General features: G+C 44.1%; 1 protein-coding gene across 2 annotated transcripts in view; it reads left to right on the top strand.

Annotated features, from left to right (window-relative positions):
• The window catches only part of SPTLC2 (serine palmitoyltransferase long chain base subunit 2), a 128,519-nt gene extending 111,005 nt beyond the window's left edge, over nt 1–17,514 (top strand). For both annotated transcript variants that reach the window (XM_024192814.1, XM_024192813.1), the window contains exons 10-12: nt 4,991–5,126; nt 6,593–6,722; nt 15,822–17,514. In XM_024192814.1, the coding sequence (XP_024048582.1) occupies nt 4,991–5,126; nt 6,593–6,722; nt 15,822–15,941 (386 nt within the window). In that variant the 3' untranslated portion in view covers nt 15,942–17,514. The remainder of the gene's footprint in view (nt 1–4,990; nt 5,127–6,592; nt 6,723–15,821) is intronic.
• Nucleotides 17,515–18,010: the final 496 nt, after the last annotated feature.

Raw genomic sequence — 18,010 nt, 5'->3', positions numbered from 1 at the left:
GTTTCAGCAGATGAAATGTCCACTCAGTAGAGACAAAGATACGGGATCACTTCTCCAAGAACTCTGAAAGACACTGATCAGCAATTTATCCAGGATAGACCACAGTAAATCTTACTATCCCGGTCTTATCACTGCCTTGGTACCTTCCCATGCTAAACAAATAAAAGCATTAACTTGTCCTCCAAGGCCATGGCAACTGTCTTGTTAGGTGAGTGAGTGAAACTTTCTGTAGGCAAACTTAAATATATATTATACTCTATAATTGTTAGTACTTTAATTTCAAATAGGCATCCTTATGTGTTGCTGTCGAATAGACTGATGTTTAGTCTACACTGCCTATACAGACATGTTTTCGGCATGCATAGTGGCGTAGCCAGGTGGAGGGAACGGGGGGAGCGATCAGAAAAAAAGGCACCACCCACTGCGGTGCTTGTACTCACCCCAGTCTTCAGCGGTACCTCTGCGGCGGGACCTTCACTCGCTCTGCGGGGCTTCGGCGGCATTTCGGCGGCGGGTCCTTCAGCGCTGCCGAAGACACCCGGAGCTAGTGAAGGGCCCGCCGCCGAAGACCAGGAGCGCCGCCCCGTCAGTAAAAGCGCCGCCGGGTGAGTGAAAGTGCTGCAGTGGGTGGCGCCTTTTTAACTTACAAAAAAAGATGCCACTCGCTGCGGAGCTTTTACTGACAGGGCGGCGCTCCAGGTCTCCGGTGGCGGGCCCTTCACTAGCTCCGGGTGTCTTCAGCAGCGCTGAAGAACCTGCCGCCAAAGACCACGCCACAGCAGGTGGCGCATTTTTTTGTGAGTGAGTTAAAAAGGCGCCACTTTTGGGGAATGTGCTCAGGAGGAGCAGCCGCTCCCCCTGCTCCCCCCAGCTACGCCACTGCACTGGTTGTACCTTATGCAGCAAATGCCTCAGCACAGATTTGGTTGTATATATGGTAACTTGTAAGGAGCGATTGAAGCCAGATACATATGTGAGTGAGAGTTTGCCTTCACGTTTCCAAGTTATACCTGGAGACTATAAGCTCTGGGCTCCAGTGGCTTGGTATGGACAAGAGCTGTCGTGTAACTTGTAAAACACAGTCGTGGCTGGTTGGGGAAAAATTGGACCTACCAAAATGTGGTAGAGGGCAGGTACATGCTAGGGTTGCCATTTTTGGTTGGACGTATTCCTGGAGGTTTCATCACATGACATAATCTTTAATTAAATTTTTTTAATTCCTGGAGACTCCAGGGCAATCCTGGAGGTTTGGCAACCTTGGTACCTGAACAAATGTAGTGTGTGCCTTTCTGCCCTTTTCTCATGGGCAGGCAGTGTTCTAAAATTTACCAGAATGCTGTTCTGAGTACCACTAATAACATAACTGTTGTAAATAACATTCCCCATAGACAAATTTTCCTCCTACAAGTGGTGGTGAATGAAGGAAAAATATATAGGATTGTAAGTAAGTAAAATCCATTTAGTCATATCTGAGTACTGGTGACAGCAGAATTTTCAGAAGCCTTCTCAATCCATTATTACCTTTGTACACTCAGTAGTCAACCTCCCAGTGATCTGCCGCACACCATCGATCTATCACACTGGTTGTCCCCTATAACGATGACCCATTCCTTCCATTATAACTTTCTCAGGTTATTCCACCTTTGTGCCTGATGTAACTGAGATACGTAAGTTTGTGCTTGTTGATTTCTGAGAGCAGGGGTCCACTCCTGTCCAATATTTTTATATTTCTATAAAACACATTAATCTTTTCTATCCAGGAGATACACAAGAGTCTTCAAACCCCACATCTCAAATACTTTGGTTTTCTTCTTGTTAACAGCATTAGCGGCCCAGGATTCACATCCATATGTTGCTATGGAAAAAAATTAAGCTTTTCTCCGATCTAACCTTCATACGTTTCAAGGTGTCACAGTTTCATAAGGGAGGCCATGGCTGTGGGAGTCCTCTCTATTCCTCGGAGTTCTTTGAAGCAGCCTTCTTGGCTGGATGTGTGTGAGCCCAGATAACTAAATTCATCTACTGCCTCTACAGCTTGACTGTGTTAATCGTGATGTCCGCTTGTCTCCTTTTATTGATTATGTCAACGAATGTGCATTTCATATTCCCAACATTCAGGAATAGTTCATGTTCCTCGATAACTGTTTTTACAGACTCCCAACGTTTGTTGCATTGCATCAGTGGTTGCAGTAAGAGTGTCGTATCAGCATATCTGAGGTCAGTTTTAAGAAGTGTCCACCAATGGAAATCTGAGCTCCTTCTACTTTATCAAAACCTTCCAGGGCTTGTCTCGTAATAAATTCTCTGTACATATTGAAGAGGCTTGGGGACAGAAATACACCCTTGTCTCACAGCCTGCCCAATGGAAAACCACTTGCTGTTGCTCAGTGTTTGTACCATGGTCTGTTGTTGACCAATGCGACTGGTGATGACTTCAATGAGATGCTTTCAAATCCACCTGTCTGCCAGTAACCTCCAGAGACCATCATGTCAGACAGTATCAAATGCTTTGGAGTAGTCAGTGAAACACATTATCAGTGGGTGGTTATGCTCCCTGCATCTTTCAATGTTAAAAACGATATTTGCTATTTTATTGCATTGGCCTTATCCCTCTCTGAAACCAGCTTGTTGTGGTGGTAGTTCTGCTTCTATCATTCACTTTGTGATTTTGAATTATGTTGAACAGCACTTAATTCACGTGCGATATCAGGGAGATGGTACTGAAGGGAATAGAACAGCATGCAGTAACTTCCTTTGGTAAGGGCAGAAAGATTCCTTTCATCCAGTCATCTGGCCAGTTTCTAGTCATCCATACATTAATGCAAATTTTCCACATGAGATCAATACCATGATCACCAATTACCTTTCAGCAATTGTGCTGGTACATTATCTAGCCATCGTGCTTTCCCAGGCTTCATTTCCATAATAGCTGGCACCACTGCCTCTCATAGGGTTGATGGCTCCAGCTCTGTACTCTTTCCTATTGTCCTGTATTGTAAGTGGTTCTGAGGCATACATATTGGCACAGTAATCTCTCTACCTGCATTTGATGATATCACTTTCAATAAGAACTCTGCCATCATGATCTTTTATTATATTCTCTTGCAGGAAAACTTTAAGTAAGAAGTCTGACCAGTATACTATTGGTAGGCCCCTGCCAAATTCATGGCCATGGAAAAACACATCATGGACCGTGAAATCTGGTCTTTTGTCTGCTTTTACCCTATACTATACAGATTTCACAGGGGAGACCAGCGTTTCTCAATTTGGGGATCCTGACCCAAAGGGAGTTGCAGGGTGGTCACAAGGTTATTTTAGGGGGGTTGTGGTATTGCCACCCTTACTTCTGGGCTGCCTTCAGAGCTGCCACCAGCAGCAGTGCAGAAATAAGGGTGGCAATACCATACCATGCCATCCTTATTTCTGCGCTGCTGCTGCTGCTGGTGGCTCTGCCTTCAGAGCTGGGCTCCTGATCAGCAGCTGCTACTCTCCAGCTGCCCAGCTCTGAAAGCAGTGCAGAAGTAAGGGTAGCAGTACCGCAACCCCCCCTACAATAACCTTGCGACACCCCCCCCCCACACACACACACACACACACAACTCCTTTTGGGTCAGGACCCCTATAATTACAACACTGTGACATTTCAGATTTTAAATAGCTGAAATCATGAAATTTATGATTTTTAAAATCCTCTGACCATGAAATTGACCAAAATGGACCATGAATTTGGTATAGCCCTAACTATTGGGGAAAAGGCAGTTGCCCTGGCTTTGTGACTTTTTTGGAAAGGGTCTCTAGGAATATAATTCTAATGTTAAATTGACACCCTCATTTGGGATTGTTGGTGGAGAACATTTCAGGAACCAGAAAGATAGTATGCAGTCTTAGGTAATTTTATGATATCAATATAAAATAGGGGTATTATTTAGACCATGGCATTCTGAAGACATTGATCCTTTTAAAGGAATTGTGTAGCAGAGAGATTTTATGTATTTTTTTGTGTGGGAGACTTTTGATATGTGGGAAGGGGGGAGGGGTAGTGAGCTTTGGAGTAAAAGGTCTGATCATTTCAATGTGTAGGCATGCATATGTATCTGTTTGAGAGACCAGGATATGTGCAGATGGAACTGCAGAGTACAGGAGTTGGAGTAATATAACAGCATGCTCACAATGCGCAGCAAGAATGGAGGGAAAAAAAATCTGAAGCAGTCTTTAAAAGCCTTGTGTCAGGTTTCAAGAGCTGAACTTGCTCATGCTATGGATACATCTGACAGAAGCTTGAAAGTATTCAGCTGTAAGCATGGCTTTGGATTTTCAAATCCCAATCCATCTGCAACTCTGCATTTCAAGTCAGAGGTTGAACTTCTAGTTTGTTCTGCTGTAATGGTGTGTTCAGAAAATAGAAACCTTAAACAAGCTTAAATCTTGGTTTGCGTGCTTACCTTATAGCTGTCTTTTTTATCTTGTGCCACTTTGACTTAAGCATATTGGCAAAGGGTAGCAATATCTTCTCAGTTGATCAGTTTCTTTACTAAATTCTCTTTCACAAGATCACTAACTTTGCTTTGTTGTGGATTTGCCAGTGAGCTGTGGTCTACTGGCATGAATCTTTTATAGGAGCATGTGATTACCCATCTTCCAGACAATCTCAGTACAAACCTAATTATTATGGAAGAATTAAGGAATCATTTAAACTCTTGAGGATCATGAAAGGGTCATCTGTTGTAGTCCATTCTGCAGCAGTGTGGCCAGAAAATGAAGAGTAATCTTGGCTGTGTTAAAGGGACCTCTGAGGAAGGAGATACTGCAAACAATTGCCGGTTGCAGTTCAAATTTTAAATAACTTTGCAGTTTAGTTAACACTTTAATATACAAAACTAGTCCAACTATGTTCATAATACAGATGATACAAGACTAACTACAGTTATGTGGTACATGTGATCTATGGTGGTCATTTTGCTCATGGTTTTTCCTTCATTTGTTTTTCCAGGCAAGGAATGTGTGCAGCAGTTGGCAGAGAACACCAGGTATTTCAGGAGGCGGCTGAAGGAGATGGGCTTTATCATCTATGGAAATGAAGATTCCCCGGTTGTGCCTTTGATGCTGTACATGCCAGCAAAAATTGGGTAGGTTCAGTGGGGAGAATTCCCCATCCATCCACTTGACCCAGACATGTTAGGAAGCTGGCTTTTTTTCCTGGTCTCTGTGCCTACTGCATGTAGAATATTGCCATGTTTTACAAGTGCTCAGGAAGCTCTCTTCATCTGGGTTTAAACTTGGAAAGAAGCATTTGAGAGAGTGATGTTTAAAGGGGCTTTTTGGCCTTTGAGCAAAAGGGAGAGGAGTAAACGCCAAACTGTAGGCAAGAATTGGTCTTGTTTTGCTCTTGGGTTCAGATGTGGGACTGAGGGGTACATGCAGCTAAGAGATGAGGTGAGATCTGGTAGAAATGGAAGCCACTACTGGGGGTGATGTGATGGCCACAGAACCACATGGGAGGTACCAGGTTCTGAAGTTCTTTTGGTCTCAAACTGATCGTCCCTCGATTTATAGCTGTCTAGGTTGTACTTCTTTATTTTTTCAGTGCCTTGTGCTGTTTACATTAGAGAGGATATGAATAAGAGGGTATCAGAGATGTACACAGAATAACAAATGGTACGAAGAAGGTGTGAATGGGTAAATAGGAACATCCCCATTCTCCTAATTCAAGAACAAAGGGGAATTCCATGAAATTGAAGGGCAGCAAATTTAAAACCACTTAAAAGGAAGTACATTTTACATAGTGCACAATAAGTCCAGGAAACTCATTGCAAGTTGCTACAGCCAAGAGCTTAGTACAGTACAAAGAAGGGTTAGATATTTTATATGGATTGTAGAAACTTCCAGTTACATTAGGATTATAAACCCTCATGCCTCTGGGGTATAAAACAGCCACTGACTGACAAGGATTAGGAAAGAACTTTCCTTATAGGACGGTATTCACTGGCTGTCCATTATGGAGATTCTTGCTCCTTCCTCTGAAGAGTCTAGTTCTGGACCCTCTCTGGCATACTGTCAATGGTCCATCTTGTCTGCTACCTAGTCAAGAATGGCAATTGCTAGGTTCTTATGAAAACTTTTGAGCAGATGCCACAATGCACCTTAATTGCATTACACTGGTGAAAACAATCCTTTTTGAAACTGCAGAGGCTTCTGCTTTGGGGGTAGGCAGCAGGGGGGAATTCCTCTTATAGTCAGACTCTGGAGTGTAAGTCCCTGTTTTCCATCAGAAAGATTTTCAAGCTTAGGTTACAAATCCATTTAGAAGCAGCCCACTAAAAGACCAGCTCCTGCCAAATATAATCTTTCAGCTTTGTTAGAACTTAATACAGTGAAACCTTTCTAGGAAGACCACCTCTGGACTGAACAAAAGAAGCCTTTGTGAGCAGGCATTCTACCTCTAAGAGAAGGCAGTGGAAAGTCAGAACTGCAGCCTCGCAGGCACGCTTCACCAAAGGCCTGTGTGGCTTAGTGTACTGAGACCTTTATGCTGCTGCTCTGTCTCTGCTTCTTCATTATCACTCTAAACATTTCTCATTGCGTTCTCTTGCAGTGCATTTGGGCGAGAGATGCTGAAGCGAAACATAGGTGTCGTGGTTGTGGGTTTCCCTGCCACCCCAATCATCGAATCCAGAGCCAGATTCTGTGTGTCTGCAGCTCATACCAAAGAGATACTTGATATTGTAAGTGTCTGATCTTGTCTTCCTCTCATCCATGTCTGTGCCTTCCCTAAACAGAGATAGCATTTGGCTGTTGGTTTTGCAGGCTGGTTCTGTGTTCAGCACACAAGCCAAACAAGTATTCATAGCATCATAGAAACTAGAGATGGAAAAAGATTCCCCTCTGGACAATACATGGTTGTCTATGGTACATATTCTAGGGCTTTCCTCGGTACGTTTTTAAATGAGCCAATTAACAGTCTGTCCATTACTCCCCTTCCATTCTGAAAAGGCTGTAATTTGTGTGTTATGGATAGTTAAGAACACAAGCCTTTCTGAAGGGCAAGTGTTAGTTCCTGCTAGCCTTAGACTTGGAAGTTAGAGCTGGAAAAGACGGATTAGCTAATCAGGACCCAGGAGCCAGTGCAGTGTTGTTGACCTCAGGACATGACTTACCATTAGATACTCCTGGAGGGGAATCCTGCACCACTGTGCGCGCACAGAATTCATGTCCCCCAGGAGACTTCTTTGCTTCCCTGCAGAAATTTTTTTTTCTGACAGGGAAGTTAAAGGGAAGCCACAAAAGTGGTCACGCATTCCTCCCCAGCAGCCCGGGCACATCATTTCAGGTGCCTGGAGCAACTGGTGAAGAGGTGAATCACTGCAGGGGGACAGGGCTGGGGCCACCCCAGCTGGTGGCTCCTATCCTGTGCCAGGCTTATCTGCTAGTCCCAGATGGGATGGGGCTGGGGGAGGACAGGACTTGCTCTTCCCCTGCAAGCAGCAGCTGAGGCTGGGTCAGACCCACCCCCTAGAAACCTCCCCCAGCTGTAGGAAGTCATCCTCTTTCCCCCCTCCCCACCAGTTTCCTGCCCCCATAGTTCCTCAACTGTGGGGGAAGGGGTCACTGTATTAGGAGCTGCTCCCCCATCCTCCCAACCCCCATGCATCCAGACCCCCCCACATCCAAATCCTCCTACCAAGCCCCCTCCCTGCCCAAACCCCCACCCTGCTGAGCCTCACCCCCTGCATCTGGAGCCCCCCTGCACCCAGTGGCCCCCTCCCCCCTATGGAGCCCCACCTCTCCTGCACCTGGACCCCCCTGCCAACCCTTTCACCACCCCAACGGGCCCACCACACCTGGACCCCCATCTCACTGAGCCCCAACTAGCTGTACCCGAATCCCCACCCCACTAAGACCCACTCCTCCAGCACCTGGACTCTCCCCCCACTGAGCCTCCCGCACGCAGACCCATCCCTCCACACTGCCCCCCCCCCCAGCCACAACCACTTTCACCTTGACCCCTCTGCAGAGTCCCATTGCCCCCGCACCCAGAACACCCCCCAGTGAGCCCCGTGCATCCAGATCTCTTCCCCGCCCCCCCCGACACACACACACACACACACACACACACACACACACACAGCCACCCGCAACCAGATTGCCCGACACAGAACTCCCTCACACCACACTTGGATCCCCCCACACTAAGCCCCTCCACACTTGGAGCCTGCCAGACTGTACCTGGCACAGAGGGGCAGGGCCCCGGGGTGTTTCTGGGGTAGGCCAGACCCGGCCCTTGCGCAGTGTCAGGGTCGGGTGCAGCCTCACCGCTGAGTCTGTTTCCCGGGAGGCTGCAGGGTGATCTCCCATCTCCATGCTTGTGCTCCCCACTGCCATGCTGTAGCCTTCACATTTATTTATTGACAAATAAAATTTTCAGAATTTTGCAGAATTTTAAAATATTGCAGAATTCCCTGAGGACTAAGTGGAGTTGGAACTGTCACCCTTGCTAAAGCCTCAGAGGTGAAGGATTGAACGCTGTCCTCAGAACACTGTCCACCTGCACGTTGGCAGGTGATGGAGGACTGCTCCGTTGCACCTATTCTGGTGACTAAATTAATTTCAACAGATAGTTGTTCAAGCTTGTTGTCTTTGAAGGACAGGCATACTGTATGTAACCTGGTCGGAGGCCATGTCAAAGCTCCCCATGTTTGCAGACTCCCTGCTTCATGGTGTGGTTCCATTAAAGCTTTCTAGGAGCTTCATAAAGTGATAACTCAAGTGATGCTTTTCCTGTGGTACTGAACCCAGTACCTCAGTATGGCTCTAGGAGGTGCTGTGCTGCTGAAGTTACATCAGTGGTTCCCAAACTTTAACAGCCCGTGAACCCCTTTCACTAAATGGTGAAATCTCATGAACCCCCTCCTAAAAATGAATATTTCCAGGGATTTAAGTTTAAATTTCCTCAGTGTGATGGATGCGCTTGCTTTGCTCTGCATAGCTCTTGGAAGTCCGAAACCACTGGAGAAAGATAAAATCTCAGGTCTGGTTTAGCATCTGGCCCCGCTCTCCCTGGGGCTTGGGCTGCCAGCCCCACGCAGAGCACTGGGTTCGGGCTGCTGGCTCCCCCACTGACAGGGGTAGGGCTTGGGCTGCCAGCCCCAACTGCCTGGCCCCGTTCTCCCTGGGGCTCGGGCTGTCTGCCCTGCAACTGGGTCCCACCTGCTGCCTCCAATGTCCGAGGTCCTCTGGCCGCCATTAGTGAAATTTTTCTGGCAAACCCCCTGTAACGTTCTGCAAACCCCCAGGGGTTCGCGAACCCCACTTTGGGAACCACTGAGTTACATGGATCTGCCAGGAAACTCTTTTGGGAGCTCCTCCCAAGCACTGTCTCCTATTTTCTTTGAGAGAGAGAGAAGGGGAACTGGTGGGGAAGGCACTTGAGATCACATCTCTATGGCTAGAGACCTGTAGAGTCAGAAAACAGGAGAATATTTAAACACACACGGTTTAGACAGCTTACTTAGGTCACTAGCATATACCACGTAACTGTATTGAGTGGAATACAGCCAACTGCATTGTCTCAGAAGTGCCCAAATATGAGTAGGTGGTAACAGTTCTATATAGTGTAATAGACAGGAGTTGGCATGTGAGCTGACCGTTTCCAATGTGTTGTCAAAAACCAAGAGCCAACCTCCTCACACTACTACCACAGCACCTTTAGGTCAGCAGCTGAGAATTCCACTTGTTTGGTTTTTGTCTTTGCTAGGAAACCAATAAAACAGAATGGTATAAGTCAGGTATGTGTACACACAATACATAAATGCATGTGCAGTTTTATAGCAAGCTTATCATCTTTCCTCACCACAGTTACTTATTCAATAAAGGATTTACTGAACTATGCCTCACTGATCAGACTCGTCCCCTTACAATTATTTAATCAGCTAGGCAAACAGGATGACATGCATACAAGTCACCCAAGTGACCACAGACTCTTAGGCCTTGTCTACACTACAGGGGAAATTCGATCTAAGCTACGCAATTTGAGTTAAGTGAATAGCGTAACTCAATTCGACGTAGCTTAGATCTACTTACCGTGGGGTCCACGCTACGCAATGTCAATGGGAGAGCGATCTGCGGTCGATCCCCCGGTAAGTGTAGACAAGCCCTTACAGCTGGTCTACACTGAGAACTTACATTGGCATAGCTACGTCACTTAAAGGTGTGCAAAAATCCACATCCCTGAGCATCGTAGTTAAGCCAACCTAACCCTCAGTGTACACAGCATTAGGTTGACAGAAGAATTCTTCCATTGACCTATCTACCATCTCTCAGGGAGATGGATTACCTAGGCCAATGGTTTTCAACCTTTTTTCATTTGTGGACCCCTAAAAATTTTCCAATGGTGGTGCGGACCCCTTTAGAAATCTTAGACAGTCTGTGGACCCCAGGTTGAAAATCATTGTAAGTCTATGGGAGAACTCCTCCTGTTGGCTTAGGTAGCATCTGTACTGAAGCATTGAAGCGTTTCAAGTGTAGACAAGCCCTTACTGTCTCTCTCAACTCTACACTGTCTGTCATCTCCTCCTGTTGTCTTAATTTAGAGTAAGCACTTTGGGTTGAGGTCCATCTACTAGTTTCATCAAGTATACTTATGATGCTATTATAAATGAATAAATAGTACTGTACCCCTTCCATTCAAAACAAAACCATGCTCCTCTGTAGTAAGCGTACCTTTCTTCTACCATCCTGTTCACTAGTCGCAATTTCAACTGCCCAAAGAATGTTTCAAATCTTATTTTCTCGTGTTTATTTTTAACTACAATATAGCCAATGACAGTAATAACGCTTTATATAGAACTTCTCCAAAAATAACCACGTGCTTCATTTTAGAGGAAATTGAGTCTTATTGTGTCTTTTGATGTAGAGGGGGAGTTTGGTTGCAAACAGCCATCAGTGGTTAAGCACTGGCCACCCGATCTGATCCCTCTCTAACTGATCACAAAAATACCAAAGAAATATTGAAGCTGTGATAGAATAGGGGAGGGCTAGCAGGGGGCTTGTCAGAGCAGAGGCTGGAGAGGGAAATTGGGTAAAGTCTACACTTAGGTGCCTGGAGCTAACAAGTTCTATTATCCTGACACTTTCCTAAACAAATTTCACTTAATGTTGGAAGCATGGAGGAGGGAGGCTTTACTTATAAATGATTTTATTTGTAATGCTTCCCTTTTCTTATTAAAGAAACCCACACAATGGGCAGCAGTTCCCTGTTACAATTTGTAATTGTTTTATGTAAATAAAATTTCCTTGCCTGAAAATATTTGGCTCTGGATTAGAGCGAAGTCCCTCCTAACCTGCATCCCCATGGGCTGGTGCTTTCTTTTCGGTGATGAAAAATATATTACACTTTCCTGAAGTCAGAGTTCACCAGTGCTGTTTCCTTTGTAGTCTTTGCTAGTCACATGATTCTTTTTGTTTAAAATTAATAAAATCCTAAATCTGAGTTCAAGAATAACAGTTAACAGTTCTTTCAACAGAAATTCAACCTTAAATTGTTTCCATATGGGGCCTTTCGTTAAAGCTCTAGTAAAACATGCCCACTATTATACTGAAGTCCGTCTTCTTCCAGGCTTGTCATTCCCCCAAATTTTGGAGCGGATAGTCTCTTGCTGCCAGATATAACAAGCATGAGGGGCCATTGTTTAAAGAAACAAAAACTTGAAATATTGATCCAGGAAGGTAAATCATGTAGAAATACATTAACCCCTCTTGCTAACACCATCCTCAAGAGCAGATTTGGACTAGACCATCTCACAGTTAGAATATTAATCCTACATATGGAATTAGTGATCTCTCATGAAATGGTTGAGTATATCTGTATAAACAAGCTTAAGCTTCAAGCACCATTATGTACAGTAATATTAACCCCAGAAGTTCAGAAACCATGAGCTTGGCCCAGAAATCATGACTTACTTTAGAAGACCAGGTTTTTTGGTTTTTCTTCTAACTTTTGAACTCTGCCCATCCCCCAGTACGTATGAGACAATTATCATTGCTTACTCTTGAAAACCTACAGTAAGGTGACTTTGGCTCCTGCTACAGAATTCCTTGGTAGAGGACCCCACTGAGATCAGGGCCCCATTGTGCAAGGCTATGTAAAAATGTGTAGAAAGGCAGTCCCTCCCCCAAAAAAAGAGATCAGTCTAATGCAAAGCATGCTGGTGAGTTTGTGACATGAGTTCTGGAATTGGGATTCATCAAACTCCTCTCATATAGGGGCTGTCAAACATCCATTAGATGGGAACAACTTCAATCCCTGCTGAGCTGGCCAGGGTTCAGTAGTGACCTGCAGGTGAAAAGCTAGGTAGCTCATTTCCCTAAGGTGTCCAGTCCCCCATAGCACTAATATTACATCTTGGAGAATGAGGCTTGCTTTCTGGAAAGATATGTTTATTAAATCAAGTTTTGATCACTTTGGAGCTTACACAAGCAGTGTTGTCTATTCAGGACACACAAGCAAAATCTGCCACACTGTGCTCTTAAAGGGACAGCTCATTGCTAACTTGCCTGTCTTAATCTTCTGGTCCTTTTAATACTTCGGTTGTAAGGTCTTTGGGACATGGACTGTCTTTTTGTTCTGTTTGTACAGCACCTAGCACAATGGGGTCCATGACTGGCTCATGTGTGCTACGATAATATAAATAAGAATGCATCAGTAAAACATTAGCACAACATGCAAATTCACTTCTAAATATTTTTTTTAATATAAAACAATTCCAGTAACTATTCTAGTGTCCATACACTTAAATATTTATACTTGTGTATTTTCACCTCCTCATGGGGCACTAACAGAGCTTGAATCTGCAGACCCTCTACACAGACCTCTTCCACATCAGCTATAGCAATAACTGGTGGAGGGAAGCATACTCTTCTCTGTGGACCAGCCCATACAGGATTACACAACTGTATGAGACAGTAGTGGAACATTGGGCACCAGGATTCCTAGGTTCTGTTCCTGCTCTGGAAGTAGACTATGGTCTAGGACAGTGGTTCTTAACCTTTACTGCAGCCTGCACTTCTTTGGTCTCAAAATATGTTCTTGCACCCCTTATCAAAAATCGTTGAAGTAGGTCAGTTCTTTAAACCTAGATATAGCATAACTATAGAATGAAAGAATGAGAATTATATATTTATTTTAATTTTGCAGTAAAATTAAGAATACATGAAAAATTACACACTTTTTTTTAAGTTTACCGGCTCAGTGACTCTTCTGCTGTTGCTTTTGTATAATGTTAATAAATACATAGGTTTGATGAAACAAAGTAGTTGTACTTACGTGCCTGTGCTTAATTTGTGTTTTCGATGATTTACCTTCTAAAAAAATCTGGCATGTCTCGCACCCCCAGAAAGGGCATCATGCACCCCCAGGGGGTGTGCACCCCAGGTTAAGAACCACTGGTCTAGGGGTTACAGAGCATAGCCAAGTGTAACAACACTACTGCTTGGGTTGTCTGGAGATTGGACATAGACCTCTTGATATAAAAAGCAGGAGCCTGTGCCCTCGAGCACCAGGTCTCAAAGCATGAAAGCCATAGCAGAGGCATAAATCTCTCCATTTGGTCTGACCACCAGTGGGTAACACCGAGCCCCAGTTAGTGTGGATTACATAAGTGCCTCATTTGGCACGTTCCTTCTGAAAGGCAGTGTAGCAACGTGAGTGAGAGTTAGGTGGGCATGCATGCACACACTTCTTCCCCAAAATCATGTGAAGGCAGGAGCTCTTCCTGGGGCCAAAAATCACATTACTCGCAAGAGCTGGTGGCATTGTGTTACCTTGAAGGCATAGGTGTGATCTGAGACAGTATTGCAAATCTGTAGGGGAACTTACCCTTCCAATGATGAGGCCACGACCTGAGGACCTAGCTGTTTGTTTGGGAACCGTTCAAGTTCAACCATTCATGCATTCCAAAAGGCCCAATTATATGCAAGATGCCAGCGCCCAGCCTTGACTCTTGCTGTTAGACTAGCGTGGCTTTCCCAGAAATATTTCAGGTGAGGTCCACTTTGTCATCTTTCAGTGGCAGAGGCATGATCTGGGGCATGTGGCTAATAAAGAATCATTCCTCTAATGAGCCACGCACTCCACTCATGCTGCACAAATAATAAACTTGAATGTAAAGCCTGAAGTAAATATCTATTTTTACTTGAGAGCTTCAATCTGTCATAGCAGCAGACCAGTTATCTATTCCGCTGAGCTGTTATGTCTGCTATGAAAAAGTTGTCCTATTTGGCTGCCTGAGCAAGTTAACGTAGATGTGTTTTGATGATTTAGTCTTTAGAGTCCGGGTGCTGTCTGTTTGTTAGTCTTGTAAAGATTCTTTGCTGCAGAGTTGCACGTTGTAATGCCATGTTAAGTCTTTGAAGCAAAAAAAAATCTTAGTCCAATTCTAAAATTTGAGACTGATTTTTGATTCTCCCTCCCCCGACTGACATTTTTACCCTTAATTCAAAGTCTTTGGAACTATTGGCTTGATTGGCCAGCAACGTCTTCATCACTTATCCTGATTCTGTCCATGTCACCTGAGAAAAAGCTGTCCCTTGCTAATTTGCCTCGTTTATGTAAACTGGTGCAAATTAAAATATAGACAAGGCCTGATGGTGTTCTATAGTGCACATGACACTAGTGACTAGTATCATGAGGGAAAGTCTTCAATATAATAGATTCTCTTCTTAGGGGAGGGTCTATTTTGATGACTCTGAGGTAGGGTTGCATGTGATGCTAAAAAATTCACTCCAGTCAGTGGTGACCAAAAATCATAGCTGTTTGGTGGTCTGTGTGAAATGATCTTAGTTCAGTTTGTAGCAAAGTGTCCATTGCAAAAGAAACACCATTGCAGTGGGCTTCCTGTGTTAGACATTTCCGTAAAACGAGAGTGAGCGGCTCATCCTAAGATCCAAATGTGTGACAGACCCAACGCGACTTAACTTGCAGTAGAGGCTGATAATAAGCTTAGTGCCTGTAAGGAACTTTACACTTTTGAAAATGCAGTGCTAATACTAAATAAATATGTAAGGTGTTTGTGTAAAGTTTTCTGCCACTTAGTTTGCATATCTGGTGTCAGTTTACAGGGCTAAACTGAGTACAATTGTGTATTTGTGACTATGGGGTATATGGGTCTAAATGGAGTGGATATACCTTGTAATGAGGTACAGTATGAGGATGTGGAGACTGAGAATTGCCTTTTGGGATCGCCCTTTTGGGGTTTGCATTAAGACACACTGTGTGAGCCAGGGAAGTATTGGGGAAGCTTGCTTGCCATGCTGCTGTCTTTCACACCTGTTCTGTGCATAAACACAATATTTCATACTCTAGGCACAGTCAATTGCCAGCTTTACACTAAAACCACAATCAAATGATTAGGGAGAAGCTTTGTACAGGTCTGTCGCATTTTAGGCGCATTTAACATGTGCAATTTCAGCTTTACGCAGTCGGCAAAAACAAAAACAAAACAAAAAAAAGAGAAAAATAGCAATTTAAATACTATTTCTGTAGTGCGGGCGATTCCGCCCGCCATTACACTCAATGTAATTTTGACTATACGTGATTTTCGCTTTAGACGCTGACTGTGGAACGTAACCCCAGCGTAAGATGAGACAGACCTGTATTGTCTTTAATTTGTGACAAGGGGCAGCATGGCAAAACCTTGCTCAATTATAGGGTTGCTTTCGACGTAGCCTGTGCACTTAGTGTATGTCAGGGATGCAGAGGTAGCTGTACTATTAGGTGTTTCATATCCTGATTCTCTCTGCTGATGTGTCGTGGTCTTTCCCTCTCCCAGGTTTTAAAGGAATTAGATGAAGTTGCGGACCTCTTGCAACTGAAGTATTCTCGTCACCGGTTGGTGCCTCTCTTGGACCGGCCTTTTGATGAGACTACATATGAAGAAACAGAAGACTGAACTCCCTCCACATGCTTTGGGGCACTCCCACGAGATACTCTGTGGCGCACAGGCCACGCGGTCCTTGAACCACACACTTCTGACTGCTTAGCATAAAAAGGACATTTTTTCACAATACTGAAGTAGCCACATCATCTCTAAATGGCATTTTGTAAATAGTAAAACAGCTTTGATTCTTGTCTCTTCAGGGTAGGACCCTAGAGAGATGCTTGACTTTATTTTTTTTCTTGTTGCTTTTTTAATTATTTATTTGTCACCGTGAAATCACAGTGACCCTAGTTGGCAAAGATGCCCCACGTACACTACTAGTCTCGGGAGTGCCAGCTGAAATGTCGTGTCTGCAGCACGGCACTGTTGTGGCAGCACTTCCAATTTCACTGTTAGGCATCTAACTTTGCCAGGGAGTGATGGGTTGGCCAGTTTGTTCAATGGAGACCTTCTAGAGAAACTGTTGATAACTTGTTTATTCTTTTAACAAGATCGATAATCAACCAAAGCTGCTTTTCCTTTTGCATTTACTTATGTCTAAAACCTGAGTTGGCTTTTTTTAAATAATAAACCTGTTGCTGACAAGTCACTGACAGAAACACTGCTCCAAAATGTTGGCTAGTTCCACCAGCCACAAGCAAGAGACCTCCCTGGACTTCATCCTTTTCCCCCAGTTTGGCTACCCCATTGTTTCCTGGTTTGATGCCAAGTATTGTCTCGTTAAGGGGAGTGATGGAGAGCCTTTCTGAATAGGAAAGATCTTGCCACTGTTACTTTCCTCATAGCTCTAACTCATGGCATAGTCAGGCCTCCATTTCCAAAAGCGAATTTAGTGTCTCACTTCCTCATGTACAAGTGACTTTCCTTTGCTCAAGCTTCAGAACTGTCCAGGTCTGTAAAAAGATGATCAGATGATTGATAGGTTATAAAAATTATACTCAGAATTATAACTAAAACCCACAAACCTTTCTCTTCTACTGGAGAAAGCTCCCATTTGCTATCAGAACCAAAATTGCATGGTAAGAAGGGTATAATGAGCAGCTACATTTATTTGGGGCAGTTCTGCAAAAGAAATCTTAGTGCATAGCATGCAGTTAACTCCAATGTAGCATGTTCAGATTTGTTTGTCTGAGACTCTCAATATATTTTGTGAAATTGCTTTCAGATTAGTGTCGTAAACAAAGCACTGAATGAGACTGCAAAGTCAAGATCTACAATTTGGTGTGGAGGTCGCTCTTAAAGTTGGTCTGGTCATGATGCTCTGTGCAGGTGGCAGTGACCTTTAGAATGAGAGTCTCAATTTTCAAATGGAAGCACAGTGTGGATCAAGTCCATCTGTCTGGTGCAGCAAAGCAAAAGATAACTTTTTAGGTGTGATTGTAGTTCTGTAACTTTCATTCTGTGCCACTGACAGAAGTGGCACTCCTTGATCACTAAAGCCAAGCAGATCTGCAGATACGATGTGGTGGATTAAAGCAGTATCACTTTCTGTTTTATAGAAACTCCATTTTATAATCTAGGCTATGTCTACACTAGCACTTATGTCGGTCAGGGGTGTGGAAAACACCGCTTGGGGGTGGTGGTGGTTTTAATTATACTCACGGGAGAGCTCTCTCCTGTCAGCATAGAGCGGCTACACGGGAGACCTTAGAGCGGTGCAGCTGCAGCTGTGCTGCTGTAAGGTCTGTAGTGTAGACATAGACCTAGACTTATGCATCTTGCCCCATGCTGTATAACTAACCCTCAGAAGCAAATTGTCTCATGTCTAAAAACAATCATTTTTGTTGATTTGAAGTGCAGTAGTACAAAATCAGAAGTTATAAAAATGTAAGTTGAAATTATGAATTGAAATAGCCACGGATAAGTTCTCCAGTATATCCACTCCACTGAAGATGTTTTGTTTGCTGGAATTGATCTATCCATACAATATGTCCAAACCTCACATGTGGTCATGATAACCATAGAATAATTTCCTTTATTTCTTCCGTCATGGAATAAACTGCAAAGTCCTGGAATGATCTGAGTTTATTTTGCCCCTTTGACCCTCTTCACCTGCACTCTGCCCATTAAGTCTTCTCAGC

Source organism: Terrapene carolina, unplaced genomic scaffold (genome assembly GCF_002925995.2).
Source record: "Terrapene carolina triunguis isolate 2854851 unplaced genomic scaffold, T_m_triunguis-2.0 Scaffold96, whole genome shotgun sequence".
Taxonomy (NCBI): domain Eukaryota; kingdom Metazoa; phylum Chordata; order Testudines; family Emydidae; genus Terrapene; species Terrapene triunguis.
Note: the sequence above shows the minus strand (reverse complement) of the source record. Positions and strands in the feature narration are given on the sequence as shown.